General features: G+C 49.7%; 1 protein-coding gene across 1 annotated transcript; it reads right to left on the bottom strand.

Annotated features, from left to right (window-relative positions):
• Positions 1-9: 9 nt before the first annotated feature.
• CFAP70 (cilia and flagella associated protein 70) lies at positions 10-23,623 on the bottom strand. Its single transcript, XM_075718898.1, is given in 28 exon segments — positions 10-90; positions 489-536; positions 838-939; positions 1,978-2,067; positions 2,509-2,670; positions 3,386-3,538; positions 4,254-4,342; positions 4,873-4,930; positions 5,058-5,203; positions 6,177-6,368; positions 6,511-6,626; positions 6,726-6,859; positions 7,427-7,552; positions 8,207-8,338; positions 9,000-9,191; positions 10,254-10,314; positions 13,247-13,338; positions 13,832-13,912; positions 14,150-14,317; positions 15,890-16,024; positions 16,974-17,073; positions 18,173-18,264; positions 18,733-18,915; positions 19,283-19,459; positions 20,511-20,590; positions 20,839-20,934; positions 21,262-21,448; positions 23,492-23,623. Coding segments are annotated over 28 exon segments (3,405 nt in total).

Genomic DNA, 23,623 nt, shown 5'->3' with positions numbered 1-23,623 from the left:
CCGCGGGGCTCAGAGGGCCGGGTTGCCGAAGCCGAGCCGCTGCTGGGCGGCGCGGATCTCCCGCAGCAACGCGTCGTTCCTCAGGCCCAGCTGCGGGAAAGAAGGGGGGTAGGGGGTGGGGTGTCAGGCAAGTCCGAGGACGCCCGGCCGCAGCGCTGCGGGCGGGGGCTGCCACCCGCCATCCCCCCCGGGACGCCCCAGGAAATGGAGACGGCCATTTCCTCGCTCTGCCGGCATCAGCGGTGAGCTGGGGCAGCAGCCGAGGGCAAGAGCGCAGAAAGGGCAGCTTTTCCTGCGCCACATCTTCATATGTTATGCCTTCATACGTCGCATCGTCAGGTTAAACTTGGGAGGTTAAACGGGCAAGCGCTCCGCGGTGCGGGGGCGCTCCGGGCCGGCTTCCTTCCCACCCGCCGCCAGCCCATGGCCTGCCCGGCCTGCCCTGCCGAGTGCGCAGCGCTCAAGGGTTTGCGCCAAGGGACACAAACCTTGACGGTGTATTTGTAGCACTGCTCTGCCTCCAGCTGCCGTCCTCCCTGGAGAAACAACACAAGAGCAGCTAATGAGGAAGTCGTCCCGCAGGAAACACACAGGTTCTCAGCAAAGTAACATACCGAAAAGGGCTCAGCACAAAGGACATGCCCCAGGGGAATATGTGCATCAGGCGATGGCAGGCAGTGAGGAAGGGCACTGCTTTTGCCATCCAAGCACAGTCCCCAAACTATTTTTACCACTGAGATCCACAATGTGTTCTTCAGGCTCACAAACAGATACTGATAAACCCCCCTGCACTCTATCAGGCTGGCGGTGGGAGTAGCTGGCTGGCTGGGCACTCACTTGCAGGCAGATGAGGGCAAGATATCCCCACACTTCAGCGTTGGTGTTATTTAGGGCATTGGCTTCAGAGAGAGCATCCTCTGCCTCCACCATCTCTTCCAGCTTGAGAGAGAGAAGGAGAGGTGTGGACAAAAGGCAAACAGCAGGCAGAAAGGGCTTCAGAACCAAATGGGCATCTGCTCTAACAGACGAAGAAATCAGTGCAACAAAAGCGTCTAGCAGGGTTTCCCTGACAGGGATGCAGGGAAAGGATTTGGGGCAGGGACAACCAGTTATCCTCAGTGCCAGTGTCCAGCTCTCTGGTCTGGAGGGCAAGCCTCTCACTGCTGAATCCTGACCCCCGTGGGAGCACATACTGTATTTACAAATCAACCCCCAGCTGTAAATAAAGCAGCACAAACGCCTTCACCTCCACCTCTGGGAACCGAGTGGTCCAGCTCCACAAGGAAACGTGACTCTGGTCCTGGTCCCTTTTCCTGCTGCGCAGTGGCTCCTGGGAGGCAGGGGTAGCTGGTGCACAGTGGGCTGCAGCCAGCTCCCAGGCCACCACTCACCTCCCTGGCTCAAGTCTGCAGCCTCCCAGGAGGTGTACATTTGGCCAAGGAGGAAACAGAAGTTCAAGTTCCTTCCCTGTTTGCGTCCCTCAGCCAAACACCTTTGGAGGAACCTTGTGAGGTGTATTTCTGGGAGATACCGTGCTGCTGGTGGCTGCATGTCCTTGGCAGCCCTTCAGAGGCACTGGATTCCTTTGGGCAGGGAAAGCACCGAGATTCCTCTCTGCTGACATTCTGCCCAATTCCTTCATGGTGACATGCAGGTCATGTGCAGGCAGGCACTCAGGGCAAAGCCCAGGCCCAGATTACACGCTTGCTGTGACATCCTGGGGAAGGAGGTGCTGGCAGTGGGACGAGGGGGGAAGGACTGCTGCTCCCAGAGCAGCTGCTGCAGGTGACTGTCCTCTGACATCTCCTGCACAAGCAGCCTGGGGTGCCACGCTGGGACTGTGGTGGCAGCTCAGCCAGGAGCATTGGTTTCACAGGCAGCTAAGCTTTATTAAAGGGGATTGTGCAAAAGCAAGCCCTGCATCCCGTGCCACAGAGTCAGTTAAAGCACAGATCACTTGAAGGTAATGGCACTTACCCTGTAGCAGGCGACTCCCACCCCCAGCCAGGTGAGACAGGATGCAGAGTTCTTGCAGGCGAGCAGGTAGGTCTGCTTTGCCCGGCCATACTGTCAGGAGAGAGACAATCGTGTTTCTGCATCAAACACATCGCGCCGCAGACAGCTCCCCCCCTCAGCAATTTGCCAAACACCCCATCTCCAGTGGGGCTCAGAGACCCACCGTCCCCACTGCTGCTGGCAGGGCTGAGAGCCTGCCCGCTGCCCCCAGCACAGTGGCTCTGTGCTGGCAGGTACTAACTAATACAGTAATGTAGAAGTCCCCCTCATTGCTAGGATGATGAGAACGGCTCAGCAGCACCCTGAGATCTTGCAGCTGAGTCTGGCACAAAGGAACAGGGCAGGTCCATGCTCCCAGGAGTTGAGTACTCCAAGGTTCTACTGTGTTGTGAGATCTTGGCTATAGCTACAAATAATGGCATCTTGTACCTGGGGTCTGGAATCTACTACTTTGTGTAAAATTCCCTTCCACCACTCCTGCTGGCTCCTCACCTCTTTCTCTTCCAGGTAGATGGAGCCCAGGCGCAGGTAGATGAAGTGCATATCTGCAGCATCCTCCACAAAACTGATGGTTCGCTCGTAGCACTCCTTTGCCTCGCTAAAGTCCCTCTTCAGGTAGCACAGGTGCCCTTTCTGAGCCCAGACATTTGGATCCTGTGCACACAAAACCAGGAGTGAGACGTGGCTGGGAGACGGGAGGGAGAGAGACCTGGGAGACAGGCAGGGACCCCTGTAATCAGCAGAAAGGAAGAGCTGGCTGGTCTTTGATTATAGGACAGATTTTACATACAGAGTTAAAATCAAGTCAGTGGGCTGCCTGCATAACACCAGCACTGGGAGCCCCCTCCAGCTTTTCCTTGCACAGTGTCCTGGTCTGTGCAAGACTCCCCAGGTATCGTGAGTATGCAAACAGCATTTGGAGATGTCCGTTTCACAGCCCTCTCTGCCTTCCATTCAACCTGACTTTCCAAGGCCCCCTTCCCTCTCTGCTGAATAGCAACCCTGCTTCTCATGAAACAGAGCCTGACTCACCAACAGAGGGAAAGAGGATCAGGATATACAGTTCAAAGGGAAAAGAAAGGCAGACGCTGCAGAGAGAGGAGTCCTCGCTCAGAAATGCTGCACCACAAGCAGTAAGTGGGGTTATGAGGAGGGCAGTGCTGCAGCCACAGCCTGATGCGGTTCATCAGCTATGATTGTCCCCCCCTGCAGAAATTGCTGCAGACTACCATTAGAATCGCTCAAGCGGAAATAAAGCATGGGCTCTAGGTTCACACGCAGCAACAACACAGGCAGAGTCTGCTGTGGTGTTTGGCCGGTGTCCTGCTTTGGGACAGGTGCTGCACCCCAGGAATATGCAGAGAATTACCATGCAGTTGATCCTAACAGCCTCGCAGAGACATTCTTCACATTTGGAGAAATCTTCCTTCAGCAAGTAAGTCTGGGCCAGCGCCAGGTAGTATGCACAGGAGGGACCTCCCTGAAGGCTCAGCAGCTCGTGGGCAAGCGCCATGTGAACAAACTGCAGAGGAACAGCACACCAGCACGGTTAGGAGAGCAGGCAAACCACGGGCACCCCCAGAAGCACATGGCAGGAGGACTGACTCACACCTATTTGACTTCCACAAACAGAAAACAGACAGGAGGGTTTTCTTCCCCTCCTCTGAATATTTACCTCCATTACTTCTAGTTCTGTTTTGCTTTAAGCAACTCTTTCTGCCATGTAAAATTAAGCCAGGCAACATAATGTGGCAGTCAGAGAGATCCCACAGAGGTGATTGTGTGCGACAGGGACATTCCACAAAAATAGAGTAATGGAGACATACACAAGCGTCTGAAACAAGAAAGGAGTACTGGCGTCTTGGAAGTATCACAATAATGCATCTCATCTCCGAATGTACAGAGAAGAGCACATATACACCATTTCTGCTGGTTCTGGTTGGTTGTTCCCTCCACAGCAAGCAGTGCTGAGCTGAGGCACCCCGAGAACCTCACCTGCCTGAGATGACTATTCCCCCAACCAGCATTTTGGTCTGAATACTCTGCCTGGCCACAGTTTTGCGTTTCTGGGCAGTGGTGGTTTTGCTCCATTTTGTGTTCAGCATCTGGGGTAGCCACAGCTTGTTCTCTGAGCTTAAGAAGGGGGCTTGCTGGAGCTTGCCTCCAGCTCTTTGGTAATAACCCAGGGAAGGATACCAACCCTCCCTTCCCACTCCTCCACTCCACATTGAGCTGACCTGGATGGCATTGACTTTCATCAGGAATTCCACTGCCTTCATGAAGATTGTGCAGGGAGGTTGGCTAAGTCCTGAAACAGGGGATGGTGCTGCAAGAAAACATGTCTCCATCAGTTCCAAACTGGGCTTTTTATTTCTGAAGCATGAACAGGGGCTGAGACCCTGGTGGGGACAGAGGAATCCCAGCAACATGGTGTAAAACCCAGGAGGTAGCAGAAGAGGCTGTGAAGCAGAGATTAACTCAGCATTTCTTTCTGAAGGGCTTAGGTTTTTGTAAAATATGCAAAAAGTAACAATGCTCCTGACCCACGGATTTTCCAGTCCAAACTGGAAGAAAACAGGAAGAAAAGGTAGGAATTTATGATTGAAGCTTGTCAAAGTTAACTACAGGGAGGCCCCTGCCTCCCCAAACCAACCCAGCAGGGCCTGAAGCACCCAGCACTGCCATCTCTTTGCCACCCATTGGAGAGTGCAGCTGTAGAGGAGGCAGATCACACAACACACGATCAGAGGAGATCCATAAGGACAGTTTAAGAGCTGGCATCTCAGGAGGGAGATATCCGAGCAGCCGAAGAAGGCAGCTGGGTGCAGTGACATGTAAGGAGAGAGCTGCATTCACCCACTGGCTGTCCATCCTGAAATATGCTGCTCTGAAAATCAGGATGAACCTGCTTTGCCTGAAGATTCCCTGGCTAGGGAGAGAAAACAAGCCTTGATGTCTTGCCTTGGCATCAGGATGGCCACAGCTCAGTGTTCCCAAGTTACTCCCCTCCCCACTGGTCACATGAGGCCATCTCCCAGCACTGGGCTCTCCCTTACATGCCAGGCCCCCATCCTCTAACCTTTCGGGGCTGCCTCCAGTGCAGTAGCCTCTTCCTTGGGTGCCACACAGGCCAGGGTAGGCTCCACCACCTCTGGCAATTTGTCAGCTGAGCCATCTGGAACCCCCTCTGGAATGAAACCCCCAACAACCATTAGGTACAAACAAAGAGTTTGCCATAAACTTCCCAGTTTGGAGCATGATTCCGCAGAAATGGGGATCAGAGAAAATATAAAAGATCTATCACATTTTCAGAACTGGGAAGAAATTTCTTTGCACAAGGCAATACCTGGGTCTGGAGTTTTGAGTACAAGATTACCATGTGAAGCTAGAAACAGGTATAAATGAGGCAATACCCCTTCCCTCATAATCAGAAAGGGCAAAAAAAAGGCATATGACACAAGGCCTGCCTGCCTGAGGCACTTTGCATGAAGTGGTGATAACATTAAAAATAAAATCAGCCAACATTTCCCACAGCCTGGCCAAATATTTGAGACTCAGGACGGAAAGTCTTGGCTCATGGTGAGGCTGGACGTTGTGAGGCTCCAAAGGAAGCCTTTGGTTCAGGGTCACCACTGAGCAGCTGTTTTGCTCTTTGAATTGGTGAGGCAGTGCTTTCCAACCTGTGTTGGGAAGTCACAGCCACAGCTTTCATAAAAGCTAAACCTGGATGACCCTAATGTATGACAGTCACGGGGGCATCTCTGCCCTCCCAAAGCCTCAAAGACTATGCTCGTTTCCTCCAGCCGCCCTGGCCACTGCCCACACATTGGTATGTCAGTGGCACTGGGCTGGGGCAGAAAAGTAAATGCAAAGATTGGTCCCTCTGCTAGGCCACAGGTAAGACAAGGCATCAGCTGTGCTGCTTTCAGAAAGCTTCATCGTTTAAAGGAGCACGCTTGCCACTGTTGTCTCTTGCTGGCGTAGTTTGTGGTCAGCCTCTTCTAGCTCACAGTCCACATCTTCTTCCTTTATGCTTTGTATTCCTCCGCTTAGATTACTTAGAAATTTCACTTCTCCTTCCACTGTTCACCATCTCCTACACTGCTCCGAGCCCCATCCTTGCTGGTGCTAGGGCACCTCCTGGTTTTGCCCGGTGTTACCTGGCAAGCACTCTTCTGGGCCTGGGCTAGGAGACCTCACACATGCAGCAGAAATTTCCTTTTTCCCTCCTTCTCCCTCAGCAGCCTCAGGGATGCTCCTCTCCTTGGCAAGCTGTGCTTGCAGTAGCTTCTTAGCCTCACGGAAGGCCATTTCTGCCTGAATATTATTATTCTGCAGCTCATAAAACAAACCTATGGGAGACAGAAAGAGCAGTGTAAGCAGACATCCAACCCTTAGCCCTCAGATTAGAGCAGGGAGAAGAGAAGGAGGAGCAGAAGCGATGCTTGGCTCTACAGGAATGCCTTGAGCACATAGGCTGGCTTGCTTTTGTACCTGAAAGTGTCCAGGCTACAATGCTGGATGGCTCCAAGCAGCAGGCATCCTCAAAGAAGATCTCTGCCTCTTCATAGTGCTGCAGCACGACAGCCACAACCCCACAGAGCAGCAAGCTGGGGATAGGGTTGGACAGACTAGCCTTGCAGGCCCCAGGCAGTTGGTGTGGGGGACACCTGCCACCCTCCCACCCACTCCCCAGGAGCACACATCACCTTTGGATGTGATGGGGGTCCAGAGAAAGAGCCTGCTGGAAGCACTCCTGGGCTTTGGTTGTTTCCTCAAGAAGGAGGCAGAATGCCCCATAGTCCAGCCAGTACTGGATGTTGCGCTGGTCCTGAGCTACCCTCTAGACACAAGAGATCATTGCTGGAGTGAGAACTGCTGCAGTCACGCTCAGCATGCACAATGGACTGGGGAGACAACTCTGGAATGACCACGGCTTTCTTCTGGCCACCCCAGCCCAGTTTAGCAACAATTAAACCCTTGTCTATCACATGATAGGGTTTCCCTTAACTGGGATATGCTGGGCTTCCTCGAAGCCTCATTCACCTAACACATGTTCTCCAGCTTCAGCTGACCTCCTCCTAGCCTCCTGTTAGAGGGCCCAGTGTCCCCAGTGCTGACCCAGCATACCTTTTGGACCAGCTCATCCCATTTCCCCTGGCCTTGAGGCTGAAGTCCTCAGTGACCTGGCCAGCCTCTGTCTCACATCCTCCAGAGAGCAGCATCTCCCTAGAAAATCCCTCACACATTCAGCCTGAGTATCCTGGTCACGTTCACCTCCTTCCTCCCTACACAACAGTTAGGACTGGCTGAGCTGTCAGTAACATGGGCCCCATGCTGCCGCAATAGCATGCTGGCTGCCAGCCCAGACACACGGGAGATGGACAGGAAAGAACAGGGGCTCCTTTACTTGCTGGTGGTAGAGAGATGCCAGCTTGTAGTCCTTGTTGACTTCAGCTTCACGAGCAAAGAGCCAGAGATGCTCCTCGGTTGTGCAGGACAGAGGGGCAGGGGAAGCAGCTTCCTCGGACAGTAGCTGGTAAGGAGCAAGATGGAGTGTTAGACCCAGGATAGTAAGAACGGCTCATGTGATCCCAGTACAGCAGCAGTCCCCAGTCCGGCACTGCGCTGAGTACACCCTGGCATGGCTGGGGCTAGGTGGGTTGGAAACGAAAGCTGTCCCGGCTCCTGCTTGTGGTGGGACACACTCCTGTCATTCACCGGTACCTCTGCCACACAGGGACGAGGCAATATCCATTATTTGCAGTTGTGACAAGTAAAAGCATCCCCTAGATCAAGACCATTTCAAACTTCCTCTGTGGTGTCAATTCCTGGTGACTCCAGCTCATACTGGAAGGTCTGTGCTCTGCCTGGGTGAGTGGCAGGTAACACAGACCCAGCCACCCTCACCATGAGCCAGCTACAGCAGCTTTTACTAGTGGCATCTCACACATATCCCACCATCAGGATTTCATAGCAGTGGGATAGATACAGATGCACCAGATCTTGCCTCTGAGTGTGGCTTGGGGCCCACGTGATAACTGCAGCAAATGAAAGCATGAGCCTGCTTCGATTTTGAAAAATCCCCCTGCCTTCACTAGATGCAATATCAAGCCCTGGATCAATAGTGAAGCTGTGTCCCAAGTCACCCATCCCAGCTGACTGGACACATGTCAGGGTTTCTCCCTACCTGGTTCAGGGCAACATGCATCTGGTCCACAAGGTACACGTAGAGCTCACTGAGAAATGCCTGGAACTGCTCCTGGGTCTCAAACGCCGTGGTCTTCAGGTATTTCTCCCTCACAATCTTCACTACAGCGTACTATGGAGACATGCAACTGTTGGACAAGGCAGGTCCCCCCCCTGCACCCCCCACCAGCTCCACAAGTGTAATAATACAGAGCCAGAATACACTGATTTTGCCTGAAGCTCCAACTTGGTTCTGAGGAAGAAATCCAGCCCAGCACCAATAAAAGGAAGAAAAGCAAGCAGGGGTGAATTCCTTTACCACCTTCCAGCCCTGGCTCTCCCTGACACACCAGTGCCCCTTTAGGGACAACATGTGGGAAGGCTGGTCCCCTTGGCACAGAGAGGGGGTCTTTGGGCAGAGCATGGCTGAGGCCAACCAGCTGAGAGAGAGGAACCCCTCTTTCTGCCAGCACCGACTGCAAGTGTGCAAGAGCAGTCAGCTTTGCCTTCCTCAGGCTATGAGCATGGGGCAAATGGATATATCAGCTTTGGAGTCTCCCCTCTTTAACGGGAACGGTTCTCCTGGTGTGTCACCAAAGCAGCTTGGTGCCTGCTCCATTAGAAGAAAAAACCTGTCCCTCCTCATGCCCACTGCAACAGCCCTGAGTGGCAGGAAGGGATTCTGGAGCAACACATCACCCTAAGTTACCACCATGGATGGAGCAGCAGTTCCTCACTGAGAAACTGCCAGGACAAAACAAGTAAGGAAGCGAAAAGCACAATGGACTCTTTACCTTTAGCTGTTCCTTAAAAGCAAAGTATTTCCCAGAGCTATTGAGCTCAAAGTTGAGCTGACGCTTCTGTTCCTCCAGGGTTTGGTGGTCTATTGCTCCCTGGTCAGGCAGCCGCTTCCCAAAGAGCTCATGGTATTCACTTAGGATGGCAATGGCAATGCTCATGACATGGTTGTGATAATCTTCCACAGCCTACAAAATAAATAAATAATCAAACTCCACAAGTCATTTATGCTGTCAACCGTGAAGTGTATTTTGTTTGCCAGAGCCCATGTCTCCCATAAATTCCACCTGACTCAAGTCTCATTAGTCTGTCACACATCCTTTCCTGTCCATGCCTGAGGGCTGCAAAAATATCTACATGTAAATACAAAAGAGCTCCTTCATAATTAGATATCGCTGCTGCTATATTTTTCAATCAGAACCCAATATTTCAGTCATCGTTGTCTCTTCTATAGCAGCATAACTGGCTTTAAGTAAAATATACCTCATTTGCTGGGAGCTTTTTAAACCCATGGGCCAGCTCTCTTTAGCAGAGTCTGTAACCTCCATAATCTTGGTGGCAGAAGCTTCCATGTGCTGCAATAATCAAAATGTATCACTCTGGGCACTCCAGACAGTCCAGTACAAATCAGTCCTGCAGCAGCACTGGGGTCAGTTATTGAAGTGCTGCTTCTTCCCCCACTGTTGCTTTGAATTTACCATCGTCCAGGGTACCACCATCTGAGGACATTCTCCTTCAACGGCTGCTCTGTACCCACAGAAGAGAAGCCAGCACTCTCAGACCATTTTCTGAGGATGTCACACACACAAAAGTCCTCAAAAATTCTGGGTGACCTGAGAGTGGTCAGGGCTGAGTCTGTTCATGTTTGTCTGGGTCTGATGAAGCACATGGGCTAGTCTGAGACAAGAAACTGTTGGGACTGACCAGGGTAAACATAAGGTTCTAGTAACCTCTTTCCCCGGTATCCCATTTCCTTCCAAACACCCACACAGTGCTGCCTTCCCTGCCTTTGCTAGATCTCTCTCCTTCATATGGGCTGTGAACATGAGTGACGCAGCCCAGGAATGATTTCCCAAGGCATACTACTGTGAAGATAACATATCCAGAAGTTTTCTGTGTATTTCCTCTTCAAACCTCATCTACGTGTTGCTGTGGGACTGAGATTGAGCATGAAGATTCTCCTGTGTGAGAGGGATGAGGGCAGGATGAGGTGGCAGAATGGTGGCAAGGCCACAGGCTCTTGCACGTACCTTCTTGGCTCCTGCAGTCCGGGGAGGCAGTGGAGGGCGAGGAGGAATCATCTGCTTGACCCTGTCAACGAGAGGACAGAAGAGATCAGCCAGACACACTGCCAGCAACTCTGGCTTGTCTTGGTGTCATGGTTTAGCCCCAGCCAACAACTAAGCACCACGCAGCCGCTCGCTCACTCTCCCTATCCCAATGGGATGGGGGAGAGAATCGGAAGAGTAAGAGTGAGAAACACTCCCGGGTTGAGATAAGAACAGTTTAGTAATTGAAATAAAGTAAAATAGTAATGGTGATAATAACAATATAATAATGATAATTATAATAACAACAATATACAAAGCAAGTGATGCACAATGCAATTGCTCGCCACCCGCTGACCAATACCCAGACAGTTCCCGAGCAGCGATCGCTGCTCCCTGGCCAACCCCCCCCCCAGTTTATATACTGAGCATGACGTCACATGGTACGGAATAGCCCTTTGGTCAGTTTGGATCAACTGTTCTGGCTGTGCCCCCTCCCTGTTTCTTGTGCACCTGGCAGAGCATGAGAAGCTGAAAAGTCCTTGACTAGCATAAGCAGTACTCAGCAACAACTAAAAACATCAGCGTGTTATCAACATTCTTCTCCTACTAAATCCAAAACACAGCACTATGCCTGCTACTGGGAAGAAAATTAACTCTATTCCAGCTGAAACCAGGACACGTGGACACAGGCAGCCTGTAGTGTGAAGGCTCCAGCCTGTCATCATATCCTTGAGACACCTCACAGGGACCTGAGGAGGGGGGGAAACTGAAGTCTCAGACCAAGAATGACCTGTAAAGACCAGGCACCTACATTCGATGCTTGTAGCTCATTGTAATGTCTTGAGAGAACTAGCTGCTGCCTCATTTCCTGCTGATGATTACACTCCATGGGGATTAGGTAAGATTTATTTAGTTGTTATTTTCACTGGGTTTGACTGACCCATCACACAAAAACTATCATAGAAGCTCAGCCCAGTAGGTAGGGTTAACATTTGTTATTGCTAGCAACCAAAACCAGTCTCCTAGAGAAGCAGATCTTCTTATCGAGCTGCTCTTCCTTTAACTCACAACCTTCTGGGTCTACCAGAACAGCTGTAGGAAAGGTACCAACCTGAGGACAGCTCTGAAGAATTTTAGCACTGTAAACCCCGGGCCACCCAATCCATCAGTTCCTGACATCCCACAGCGCAGCTGTGGCACCTCATGCCTTGGCCATGCACTGACTCCTAGACACCATACCAACCCTGTTTGTATCACTACTAGGGTTACAATGACCTTTCAAATATGGATCAAAAGCCCTTAGAATTACCATAGTTTTTACTAAGATTTTACTAAAATCCTTGGTGTCAAACCAGCCTACATTCATTGGGATTTTTATCAAGATTTCCTGCTTGCTGGTACCAAAACACCTTTGGTCCTTAGAACACAATCCAGCCCACCAAGAAAAGGTGTCACATCCCTGTGATGGCTCCTACCCAATTAGCAAAGAAAATTGCTTATTCCCCACCAAATATAAACCTCTCCTGTGACTGTTCTGCCAGCTTTCAGAGCCCCTGACCAGCTGCCTTCTCCAGGTCCTGAGCCCTGGCCACTTCTCCCACACAAACCCCTCTCACACTCTCCACTGTGCAGTCTAGTGCTGTGGCCCTGAGTGGTCCTCTTGCTCTGCAGAGACCCGTCACCACTCCTTGGGAAGCCACAAAGCCTGAACAAGTGGGTAGTGCAGCTCCCACGCTCACAGTCCCACCCTCGCCCAGCCTCAGAACAGCACCCATCACTGATGTGTTAACTCTGCCAGTCGTACAGATGAAAACCAAACTGCTTCACTTTCAGATGAGAAAAAAAAAAACAACCCAACAACAACCCAGGGAAAGCAAGTGAGTGATGAGGGCCAGGCAGAGGCTGACAGAGAATTTTGGATGGAGCTCAAGAAAGAGAGCTATGGTTTGCTACTAAGATATGTATTTAAACATCCTTCCAGAAAAAGATCCGCTGATGATCTTGTCTGCTAGGACACATGTATGTGGCATCAGCTGGAGTCCCCCAAGACAGGGCCCTTCCCATGACTCAGGAGGGCTGAAGTTTCAGGCCTGACATCTGCAGCTGTGCATGGCAGATGAACAAGGAGGAACTACACTGAATTCATGCAAGTTGTGGTAGAATAGGAATGGTATAAAAAGGGCCAGGAGAAGGTCTATTGTAAGGGTGGTTCTCCTTCCTCAACCTCTTCTTCCTAGAAGATAGCAGGCGGAACAGAAGACAACACACATACTTTCCCTTCAAAGAATGGCTGCTGCTCATATTTCTGTTTGAGAGAGACATACCATATGTGCATGTTATACTTTATTCATTTGCTGCATTTTCTCTAGGCCTTTCCTAGACTGTAATGCAGCAGGGCTATCACTGGACAGGAAGTAACAGCCTCAAATCAAACAGTGAAAGACTCGAAGCTGCAGAGAAGAAAGAACAGCTCTACAGCGGAACGATGTGAAAACTAAGGTAAGAGCTGAGGAATGGGTAGAAGATTGTGAGAAAACTTCCGAAAAGGAAAAAAAAAAAAAAGACAGAATGCTATGTTGAAGTTACAGCAGCGCTACCCAGGGCAGTCCACGCTGGTGGCCAGCCCTGACCAAATAGCTGAACATCACGCGCAAGAGGCAAGCCCATGGGGATTAATGGGAAACAAAGCCTGGATGGGAACGCAGACACTGTTGTGCTGCTCTGGTGTCTCTCTTTTTGAGAGGAGTGGCAGGGAGATGCCAGCTCACATGAATGCAAGTATTTTCCCAACACACCAGATGCCATCTCTTAAGCAGTCTGGCCAAATCCTCCCCCTGATTCCAGTGGGCTTTGGCTCAGGCCCTCAGTTGGTCCTTGCAGAGCACTCCAAGGGGGTGGCTCACTGTACAGCCCTGTTTCTATCCTGCAGAAATGAGTTGCCAGCCCCAGAGTTACAGCACGTCTTTACACACCGTCTGGTGAGCTCCTCTCGCAATCGCTTTGGTACCAAGGCCTTGTCCAGCTTTATCTCCATCACCAGGAACGTTCCTGCTTCAGCGTATTGCTGTGAAGATAAACATTGCTCTCTCAATGTCATGCTACCTAGAACCATTACTGGCATGATGAAAGACCAAGTTTATAGCTACAGATCTTCAGCAAATCCTCTTCAAACTGCAGAGATACAGCTTGTTTTATAATCTGCCCTCAGAATGATTTATAGCATCAAAATTCAGCTCAAGAAACCAGTCTAGGAAAAAGGAGAAAGCCCAGATAATCAATCTGCTTGCAGAATGAATATGCATTCTAGATGTTTTGAGGAAGAAGCCAAAATATGAAGGAACACTTCTAAATAAATGCCTGATTATTTACAGAGACCTTCTAGCCCAATGCTAGACTGCCCTCCAGCTGGACGTCACTGGAAGAACTCCAGGACAGCATCTATGTAAAACATCCTTTGTCCAACTCACTCTTGAAGAATTTAATTCCGTAAAAGGTGTGAGACACTGGCGCAGTGATGGTCTAGCAGTCTTTCCTTCTCTTTAGAGATACATAATTACCTGTCCATCAAGGCTGAGATATGTGACATTTTCAGCTTCTACTGTGGCATCTGACAACTGGATTTTGGGTGCATTGGACATCTATTGAAGAAAAAGAAAAGACGTCTCTTGTTTCAGACTCAATAAACGTCCCACATTCGCAAATTCAGGATGCGAGTTGTACATTTCTTCAGGCAGCATGTACTAAAATGTCAAGACAATGAGTATCCTTCAGTAGGCTGAGGCAACACAGCATCAGTCCCTGGTTTCTGCAAGCCCCAGCTACCTCTGATGTGGAAATGGAGCAACCATGTTGCAGTATGCCTCTCTAGACCTTACCCTTCTGTTGGAATCCTTATCTTTCATGATTTTCTCTTTGTCTTCCTTCTGAGTCTTGCTGGGAACAGCTCTGGAAAGGGGAGTACTGATTCCTGGGGTCCATGGCCCTTCCTTAGTCAGACTGAGCTGTGACCTGAGATCCCGGAAAACACTGTGCTGACTTCTAGTCTGAAAAAAAGAGGGAACAGAGGGAATCAACTAGACTTCCCCCCCCGCCTTTGCCTTAATCTCTCACATTGCAAACCACATTGTCAGGATCCTAAATGCATTAAGAAGCTCAAAACCTCATCATTCTCCCCTAGGAGTTTAGCTGCTGGTACTCAAGGCCAGCTCTGATACTGTATAGCTGTGTAGCCTCAGGTTAGACTGCTATGAAAAGAGCTGCCTGAGAAAGCCTCAGTGGGATCTTCCTGTCTTCTCTCAAGAGCTGCATTTTCACTGAGGTGCTGGCCCTTGATTCTTGCCTGAGCTATGTGGTGGATCTTCCCCAATCCTGACCCACTGGCCTGAATTCCTGGCTTGATCCTGAACCTGCCTCATGGCTATGGACTTGCCTGGTGATATGGACTGTTAGATGAATCTGGCTACCTTCACTAGGTCTGCTCTGCAATTTTTTGGGTGCCCCCATCTGCCCTGAAGTGACTGTTGGCTCCTGGCTCACCTTCTGGTGTGGAGCAGCTTCCCTGATATACAACAGTGAATCGCAAGGAAGAGGTTTTTCAGATTGTCTGTTTACACACTGCTTGACCACCTAGACAGGCAGTTCCCTCCCAGCTGTCACTATTATATGAGCTAGCAAGAACTGAGGAGATGGTGGACAGAGGATGGAGCAGCTATACTGAGACTGTCTAGACCAAGGCCAAGGCATAGTGCAAAGCATCCACAAAAACAGAGAATGAGAATGACAGAGAGTGTATGTGTCACTTCACTTGCGACAGATAAATGCTACAGGACAAGGAGTACCGTGCAGCCAAAAGACCATTAATCACAGTGGTGAAGCAGAGACCAGCAAACAGCTGGGTGTCTAGCCCTGCTTTGCAACAGCCAGCGGGAGCATGGAAGCAGGGAGAAGGGCTGTAATTCACCCAGCTCCTGCGGCCTGGACAGCAGCACTATAGGGGCCATGGGCAGAAAAACCAGGCTGTGCGTCTCCCCTCCTGAAACAAGCTCAGGTCTGTTCTGAGTACTGTGGGAAAATGGAGATGCAACTGTCACTCTTAGTAACAGAGAGGGGGGAAACGCAAAGACAAATAAACCTCCATGAGCTACAGCTGAAAGAGCTCCAGTGACAGCTTTTTTGGTTGTTGCCTGGGGTAACGCTATCCTTTTAGAGCCACTGTTTGCTCTTCCCAGCAACACAGTTCATTTGCCCATGTTCCAGACTGGGGAGAGAGGAGCGTAGGAGCGTTCTTACAGCTCTCCCTGCTCAGCTGCTGGCAGAGAAGGGAGTGGAGTGAGATTCAGAGCTTCTCTCAGCCCCCAAACCTGCTCCTGCATGCCCAGAAATCCCCTGACTTTGAGAAGTCTGCACCTAAAATATTTTCTCCATTTCTCCAATCTCACTATTTTTCTCCATCACCAAAAGGGCAGTGAAGTTTCAGAGCCAGCCTCCAAGTACCACGCTGCCTATGCTGCCTGCTCCCAAACACCACGCTGCCCATGCTGTCTGCTCCCAACCCCACTCTGCACAAACACAGCTGCAGAGCTGGAGCGGAGCCTGGCTGTCTGGCCTGCTCTCACCTTCTCAAATACCTCGCTGTCTTGGTAGGTAAAGACACGAAAAGCGCCTCGGATCTGCTTCACACCAGGGCACAGCAAAGGCACCATGTTGACATACGCTACGCCGTGGAAGAAAATCTGCTTGTCCTCATCTCCCTGGAAACACAGAGCAAGGGACTGAGATACTGAACGGACTGTTATTCTCTGTAAGGAAACAAGGTCACCGATCCCATTAAGAAGAGGCCACACAGAAAACTAATGCACCTGATGAGCCAGTGGCACTCTGTCACTGGCACACAGCCGAGACAACCTGGACGAAAACACTGGAGTCATTCAATATGTAGAATATCAATTTTATTCCTATCCCTGCAGGGTGGCTTTTCTCTCTAATGCCCACACTGTGCCATTCTTCAGGACGGTCTTTTCAAGATATGGCTGCAAAGTTACCAACTATGTGGTTAGAAATCCAAGCAACCCTACCAGAGCTGTGCAGCTCAGAATTGACAGAAATCAGGTAGCTAAGGAGGTTTGAGAGTCTGGGCTAGCAGCAGGCTGGTGAGGGTAAGGGAGAAGGATCTCCGTCAGAGCTGCAAGATCCTGGTACCAATTAGCACAGAAAGAGATTTATACCTACTTATATGAGTTTGCCCTGGAACAGATTAGGAGCTTTCACACAATCAGCCACCAGGAACAGAATGATTAGCTAAGGGGCTGTTTCTTTGTTAAACCACCCCAGTTTATGTGCAAAAGTATAACTTATTTACACCCCGAGAAAGAAGACATGAATTTCTTCAAGATGTTCCAAAGCCCCACTGGCCAAAGATAAGCTCAGTGAATTACTTCAATTCTCAGAAAGCACCCTTTCCCTGACCCCTTTCCACTGAGCTACCACAGACCGTCAGCGAGAGTTCTATATGCTATAAGGATAAAATATTATCCTTTGTCTATTTAACAGCTCTATAAGGCTGATTAATCCCTTTACAAAGCCTCTAGCTCTCCGACTTGCTTTGGCTGGTTTTGGTGTTAGAAAGGCATCAAAAACAAAATGCTCGATAATGCAATGCTGCTTCACAAGCCAGAACAACATATCCCTCCCCACTTTTACCTTGTCAGCTTTGTTTGTTTTCCCTTTGCTGGGTGAGGCCACAGACATCCTGCAGATCTCCACGGGCCAGTACCGGCACTCTGCAATGCGCTTCTGCAGGCTGAACACAAAGGAGAGCACTGAGAAGATGCAGAAACCAAGCTGGAGAGCCACACCACCCTCCTTTCTGCCCCAGCAGCCCCAAAGCATTCCCCCTTGGGTTTGCTCCTGCCCACTCCCATGAAATACAGCAAGCACTCTCAGGCCAGTGGAACATGTGTGCTTTGGGGCAGGCTTGGTATATTTTCTTCTCCATCCACTGCTGTGCGCATTTATGGCACAACCAGCTATAAAACAATTGTGAGAGCGACACACTAGGTTTTCTCACTCTTCTGGTTACTTCAGAAATGAAACAGATAAGAAGCAACATGATTAACTTTGGTATAAATCCTGAATTGCACAGAGTGAGTGGACCCTGAGCTCCCATTCAATGTGCCTGGTAACTCTGAAACCATCAGACAGGCTGATGAAAGCACAGGGGGAAAGCAATTTTAAAAAATCAAACCAGATAGAAGGGAGTATTTCCACAAGAGGAATAATTTGGCTGTGAAACTCACAGCCATGATGCAGCTGAGGCCAAGAATGTAGCAGGATTCAAAGAGAAATAGGATACTTATCCTGATCTTGAGCATATCTGGAGCTGCTAAAAGTAACGTTTATCCAATAAAAAAGGAAATGAAGAGTGCCCACATGGAGCGAAAGGATTTTCATATATTGAGCATTCAGCAAAACTCAATTAGCAGTTCAGAGTAGAGCTGTATGGGCCACCCTACTCCATGTCTGCTCACTGTAACTCTGCTGCCTCTTCCTTCAAACTGCAGTGGGAACAGTCACCAGCTCCAGTTGCTGGCAGCATGAGCGAGCATTTATGGCCTGGAGACAGCAACTACAGCCAATTCATCTTCTCCCACCGTAGCAGAACTAAGCTGCTGCCAGCAATTAAAGGCAGTTAGCTGCTCCCTTGCTCATATGAACACCTTTGGCCAACAGACAGCCATAGGAGCCATGGGAGGTGAGGCAGAGCCATGGTTTGACTGCGTAAGAGGTCTGAGAGCACCTGCATGTTGCTGCTCCCTGACTTAGGTCAGTCAGCTGAGTGTGTTCTGGGGTGGTGTCTCCCCACCACTCCGTGCTGGAAGGGAGGTTGTCAGGTCCCTTACACGACTACTGCAGCAGGATCCAGATAACAACGCCTTTCCATGTCCCATACAATTCTCTTCATGCTTTCTGCTTGGATCCTAAATTCCCTGTCCTGTGAGAAACAGTGCATGGTCAGAGCCAGGACAGCAATCTCCACAGCCTGCATCACCCCCAAATCATCCCCAAAAATGTTCTCTGGGAGAGAATGTGAGTCAGACAGAGGTGTCTAACTCACCATACCCAGGCCATCCTAGTGGAGTAAGTCAGCAGCTGCAGGCACCGGAGCCCATTAGTATTGAGAGCCTAGCGCACAAGGAGATAATACAACTCCCACCCAGCCCAGCAGCTCAGGAGTGGGTAGCTTTCTGGGGACCAGACCTGCCACATGCACCCTAGGGAACTCTCCTGCGGTGAGTTAGCATGCCTGCTGTCCCAGGGGAACCATCTCTGTGTCTGGACACTGTGCAGAGGACCAACCACCCACCTTCCTCCCGTAACAAGTCTCTGCAAGTCTTTGTCAGTCCCTTCAGTGAGACCTGCTGGTTCTCTTCCAGCCATGGTACTGCCAGTCCTTCCTCACCTCTCTTTTGTTGAGCTCTCCATCCTCATCCTCATAGGGACCACCAACGATGAAGGAGTTGGGTATGCTCAGAGCGCCAGGGGCCATGATGTTAGCAAGGGGCCATTTTTTGGGCCGGGGTAATGGCTCTTTTTCACCAGCAAGCTTCAGGATACCATTCTTAAAGAGCAAGGAGAATTCCTTCTAGAGAGACATGAGAATGAAAGCACTTGCATTTCCAACATGAGCAGGAGCAAGTGCCAGCTGCTCTGAGCTGGGTCTAACAAAGCAAAGCAGCAGTTGCAGAGGCCTGGCTTGGAAAACACACTTCACCACACACATACAAAGAATGGAGAAAAAGTAAATAGCCATGTGGAAAAAAACCTGCCAGTTTCAATCCAAATCTTGCAAAGTAGAGACCCTGAGCACTCACAACAAACACTGCTGTTGCAAAAGCACAGGACCTGTACACCCCACAGGCCTGGACACTTGTTCCATGGTGCATAGTGTGGGAGAACAATCTACTTTGTAGCAGCCAAAACCCCTCTCACCTGCCTGGACCAATGCTCACCTCTCCAGCTGCTGGTACTTGCAAGCAAGCCATGTAGTTTTGCAGGGGTCCAGTGGGAACAAACGCTTCGGGGACAGAATAAGCTGCCTCCAGTGTGACGCTCAGGAGGTTACCATTTGCAAGCTGTGTTGCAGAAACCAGGGGCTCTTCGGCGCACACTGTCACTTCAAGGCCACCCTGTGAGACAAGGATAAAGTAGAGCCAGTAACTAGACAATTGTAACTCTCCTGCTCTTTACAGAGAAACAAGCAGAAACCCAAGGCCAGAATGTATAATGTTATCTTATTCCTTACCTTAGATGTAAAAGAAAAGAGATCAGCACAGGAAAGGAATTTCATGATCAATTTGTCTGAATTGTGACATTTGTTTGTTTAAATCGGAGCCCACTTGAGGTGTGGCACATGCCCCAACGGTCACATAAAACAAGCCGTGGAGAAAGAGTCAGGGTCTCTTAAAAACAGCCACAGAGAAAGAACATCAGGGATGGAAAATAATTATTTTTCCGTTGGTGATTCAGAGCATGCCAAGTTAGGGCCACACTTTGACTCTACCGTATCTCCACACGCTGTGTGCAGTCTTTAATTACCTGTCCCAACCCTGGATGGATGGTGTGCAACAAAAAACCAGCTGGTCAGCATTTATTATCTCTCCTCCCTAATGAGTGCCCCCCTGCCTTGCTTACTGTGTAACACCTCTTAAATACAGAGAAGTTAATGCAATATCCGCCCCTCCAATTCACTCACAGTGCTAACTGCAGGCAGACTCAGGAGCAAAATTAGACACATTTTCCCAGACTCATGTTTCATTCCCTGCTTTATTCACTGGGCACTTTTCAACCTGCTGAATGAATAACCTTGCAGGAAAGGCAGTCAGAGCTTGCAGAATAATGGACTCTGAGACATTTTATCCAGAGAAAGGAAGACTAATAAAGTTGGGCAGGTAATCCTGCCTTTGTCTTTTTTCTGGTTTTTCAGCACTACGCTTTCCACCTTGAATTTTTTTCCTGAGCAATTTGGCAGCTGCACACATTAACATTTCGTAGCACGACCTCACCTATCATAGGCAACTAGGGACAGACGTCAATGGGAGTAGGAAAGGCCTCCAAGCTTGTAACATATAGGGCCATAACATATCCGTGATGAGCTAGGCGGCTGAGTCATGCTCACCTTCCCATTAAAAAGCAGCAGAGAGCTGAATGAGTGAAGGAACAGTTCCAAATTCCACATACCTTGGCCTCTGGCTGAAGGCTCTCTAATGGAGAGGTAGGCACTGCATACAAAGGAGCCGAGACCTTAAATGAACACTGTCCTGGGAAGAAAAAGGAATGAAGTGAATGAAGCATAAAGTGAGACCCTCTGCAGAGAAATCATGGCCTAACTCCTAACGCTGAGCTACTGATATCACCCGCCTCTTCCCCCAGACCCAGCTTTCTACAGATACTATGAAGTACATTTTGTCAAAAGGAGGTAAGTTATAGTCAGGGGCCCATAAGCAAAGATCAGAAAGTGCCAGGGAGTAAGAAGTGGTTACAGAGGCTGTGGAAGTTAATGTTGTACCTTGCAGCAGAGGTAGAAGGTCCACCACAGCTTGGCCAAGAGGCATGGTCTTCTCCTTCTGTCTCTTCTCCCTTTGCAACACTTCTATCACTGTCACTAGAGAGATAAAAAGAGAGGAGCTGGCAGAATTTCTCAGACAGCTTCAGATCAGCAGTTCAGGGGCTGCAAAGGGTCTGTGTCAGCTCTGGCACATGCTCCTACTTCATCTCCCAAGGCCGACAAGAACAGCAAAGCCAAGGAGCACAGGCCAACATGAAAGGGGATTCTTCCAGCTGGCACAGATGGGAACAGCAGTGCTGAGACCCTCCCACCGCTGCTGCTGAAGTGCTATTCTTGAACAAGTGACTCCTGCAGCAGGCAGGCAGAGCGGAGCAGCTGACAGCACCCACCTCCAAGGAGAAAGATTCAGCATCAGGTACTTACAGAGCACAGGTTTTTGTGCAATGTCGTCCAAGGAGTTGGGCCCATCAGGGCTGCACTCGAAGCTGGTCATGAAATTATAGTTTGCTGTCCCGTTTGGCAAGACATCAGTCTTGGGGGAGTCTCCCAAGATTGCTCCATTGTACTCCACACGCACCAAAGTAACTGACACGTCGCTTTTGATAGTTTTCTGTCAAACAAACAGCACATTAAGCAGTTGGCTCTGCAGCAACAGGCCCAGGATCAAAGTTGCCTCTGGCAGGCAGCTCAGTTCAGCGCCCAGGACAGGGTTCACTGGTGGGGGTCTTGTCTTTGGCTGTTCCGCTACAGCAGTGGGGAAGAGGAGCAGACCTTGGACGTGCTGAGACCTCCCCCTTCCCTGTCTTTAGGAGGGAAATTTCCTGTTCCACCATGCTGTGATGCCCCAAGGATTATCAAGAGCTATGGCAGGGGAGATGGAGAGGTCCAGGCTTCATCCCAGGAAAGGCAATGAAAGACACATCTAAAGCAAATCCCAAATATTTCTGTGCTTCCAGGAAGCTTGAGACTTTTGTCGTCTCCTAAGAAAGTAGCTCCTGAGCTACATGGCTGGGCTTACAGGCCACTTGTGTATATCGCATGGCTGCAGAATGCCCTGAAATCAAAGAAGGGCTCCAGCCAGCTCTTTGGGGAGCTCTGCAAGTTGTTGTTACACCACCTTCACACCACTTGCTTTAAGCAGAGATGAGGAGGTTTGAATTTTAAAATGTCTCTGCAGAGAGGCTTAAACACAGGTGAACAGGGATGGTGAGAGCACAGCATATTGCAGCGGGAATCCACATGCCCAGGCAGGCCTGGCGAATTGGGCAGCACTGGGCACCTCCACAGCAGCACAAGAAGTGCTGAGACAAGCAGTTACCAAAGAGCCTCCCTGCAGGAGAAACACAGGTTTACTTTTCTGTCCAGGGAAGAGCGGTTGCCACTCTGAACACAAGGACTGTTGTACCCAAACCCAGGCTTTTCTTTAGTCCTGAGCCACAGGGATGCCTAACCTCCACAAGCCTCTCCCTCGGCTCCCTCTCCCCATGTCACTGGGGTAATTAGTTCTGTATTGGCTCTTGCACAAAAAGAGATATCATTCACTTGGTTTTAATTTTCAGTCCTTCTGACTGTCTCCTTGAGTATATATTCTATGAGCAGCTAAACAGAAGAATCCAATTAACCTTTCTCTGTGCCATTAATTATCCTAGGCTCCTCTCTCATCCTTCTCTACATCACCTCTAATTAAGCAGATTCCACACTTCTTATAGCTGGAATTTTTTTTCATATTGTTGTTCCTATCATTGCACTTTTGTAACCCTCCCTCCTTTTGCCATAGCCTTTTCTAAGATGGAGCAATCAGAACCACAAAGCAATACTCCAGATGCAGTCAGTCCACCAGTCTATATTGTTAGCATTGTTTTCCTTCCTCTTACCTTGTACTTCTTGCCTAAGATGCTGATTGCTGAATCTATTGGTGTGACAGGTACTCAAATACTACAACGTAAGAACCTCAAAAAAACCCAGGCAGGTGGTTTTGGTTTGCTTTTTTTGTGTGTGTTTGCTGCTAGAGCAGAAGCAGGGATTCGCATTTTTCTGCTGGCAGCAGTAGCTGAGCTTCTCCTCCGCATTCCCTCCTAAATGCCAGTTCCTCTAGAAGACTTTAAGGACAGCTGGGTGTATCATGCAGCATATGGAAATCACAGTAGTCACGGTTTGATCGGAACCAGCTCACAGTCTTGCCCTGTAACTGTACTGGAACCACTGCCTTTTTAAAACTAGAGCAACCCTATTGGTTTCAATACAATTCAAACTTCTATAGCTGGGATGAAAATCTGGCTTTGTATCCAAGATCGGATCTTTTTAGAGGCATTTGTCTCACTGATACATATTTTCACTGTGTTTTACTTTAAAAAGCTACCATTTACACACAGTTAGGCAGAGAAGGCAGAGATACACATTTCAACACAGCATCTCTGGACTGCTGCTGAGGAGGTGCATTCCCCAGTCTATGTCACAAGCCTTTACTCTCTGCAAACAAGCCCTCAGTGGGGAGGAGGAAGCCTCAGCATGGCATCGCTAAGTCTCCGATATTCTCACCACTCCTTCCTATAGCCTTATCACCTCACACCTGGTCTTCAACGGGATCACAGCACACAGAATCTCTCTGGCCTCATTTATTAAACCAGCAGAGAGATTTTCAGAAGGACTTTACCAGGTCCTGTGCCTTCAGTACTGTGATCTGTACTGGTTTTGTTGGTGCCGGTTGTGACTCGCTGGGAAGAGCTGCAGCAGCTGGCAAGGCAGAGGACTGCTTTCCAGCAGACAGCCCCACAGGGACCTCCAT

The sequence above is a fragment of the Pelecanus crispus genome, chromosome 11 (genome assembly GCF_030463565.1).
Source record: "Pelecanus crispus isolate bPelCri1 chromosome 11, bPelCri1.pri, whole genome shotgun sequence".
Classification (NCBI taxonomy): Eukaryota; Metazoa; Chordata; class Aves; order Pelecaniformes; family Pelecanidae; genus Pelecanus; species Pelecanus crispus.
Note: the sequence above shows the minus strand (reverse complement) of the source record. Positions and strands in the feature narration are given on the sequence as shown.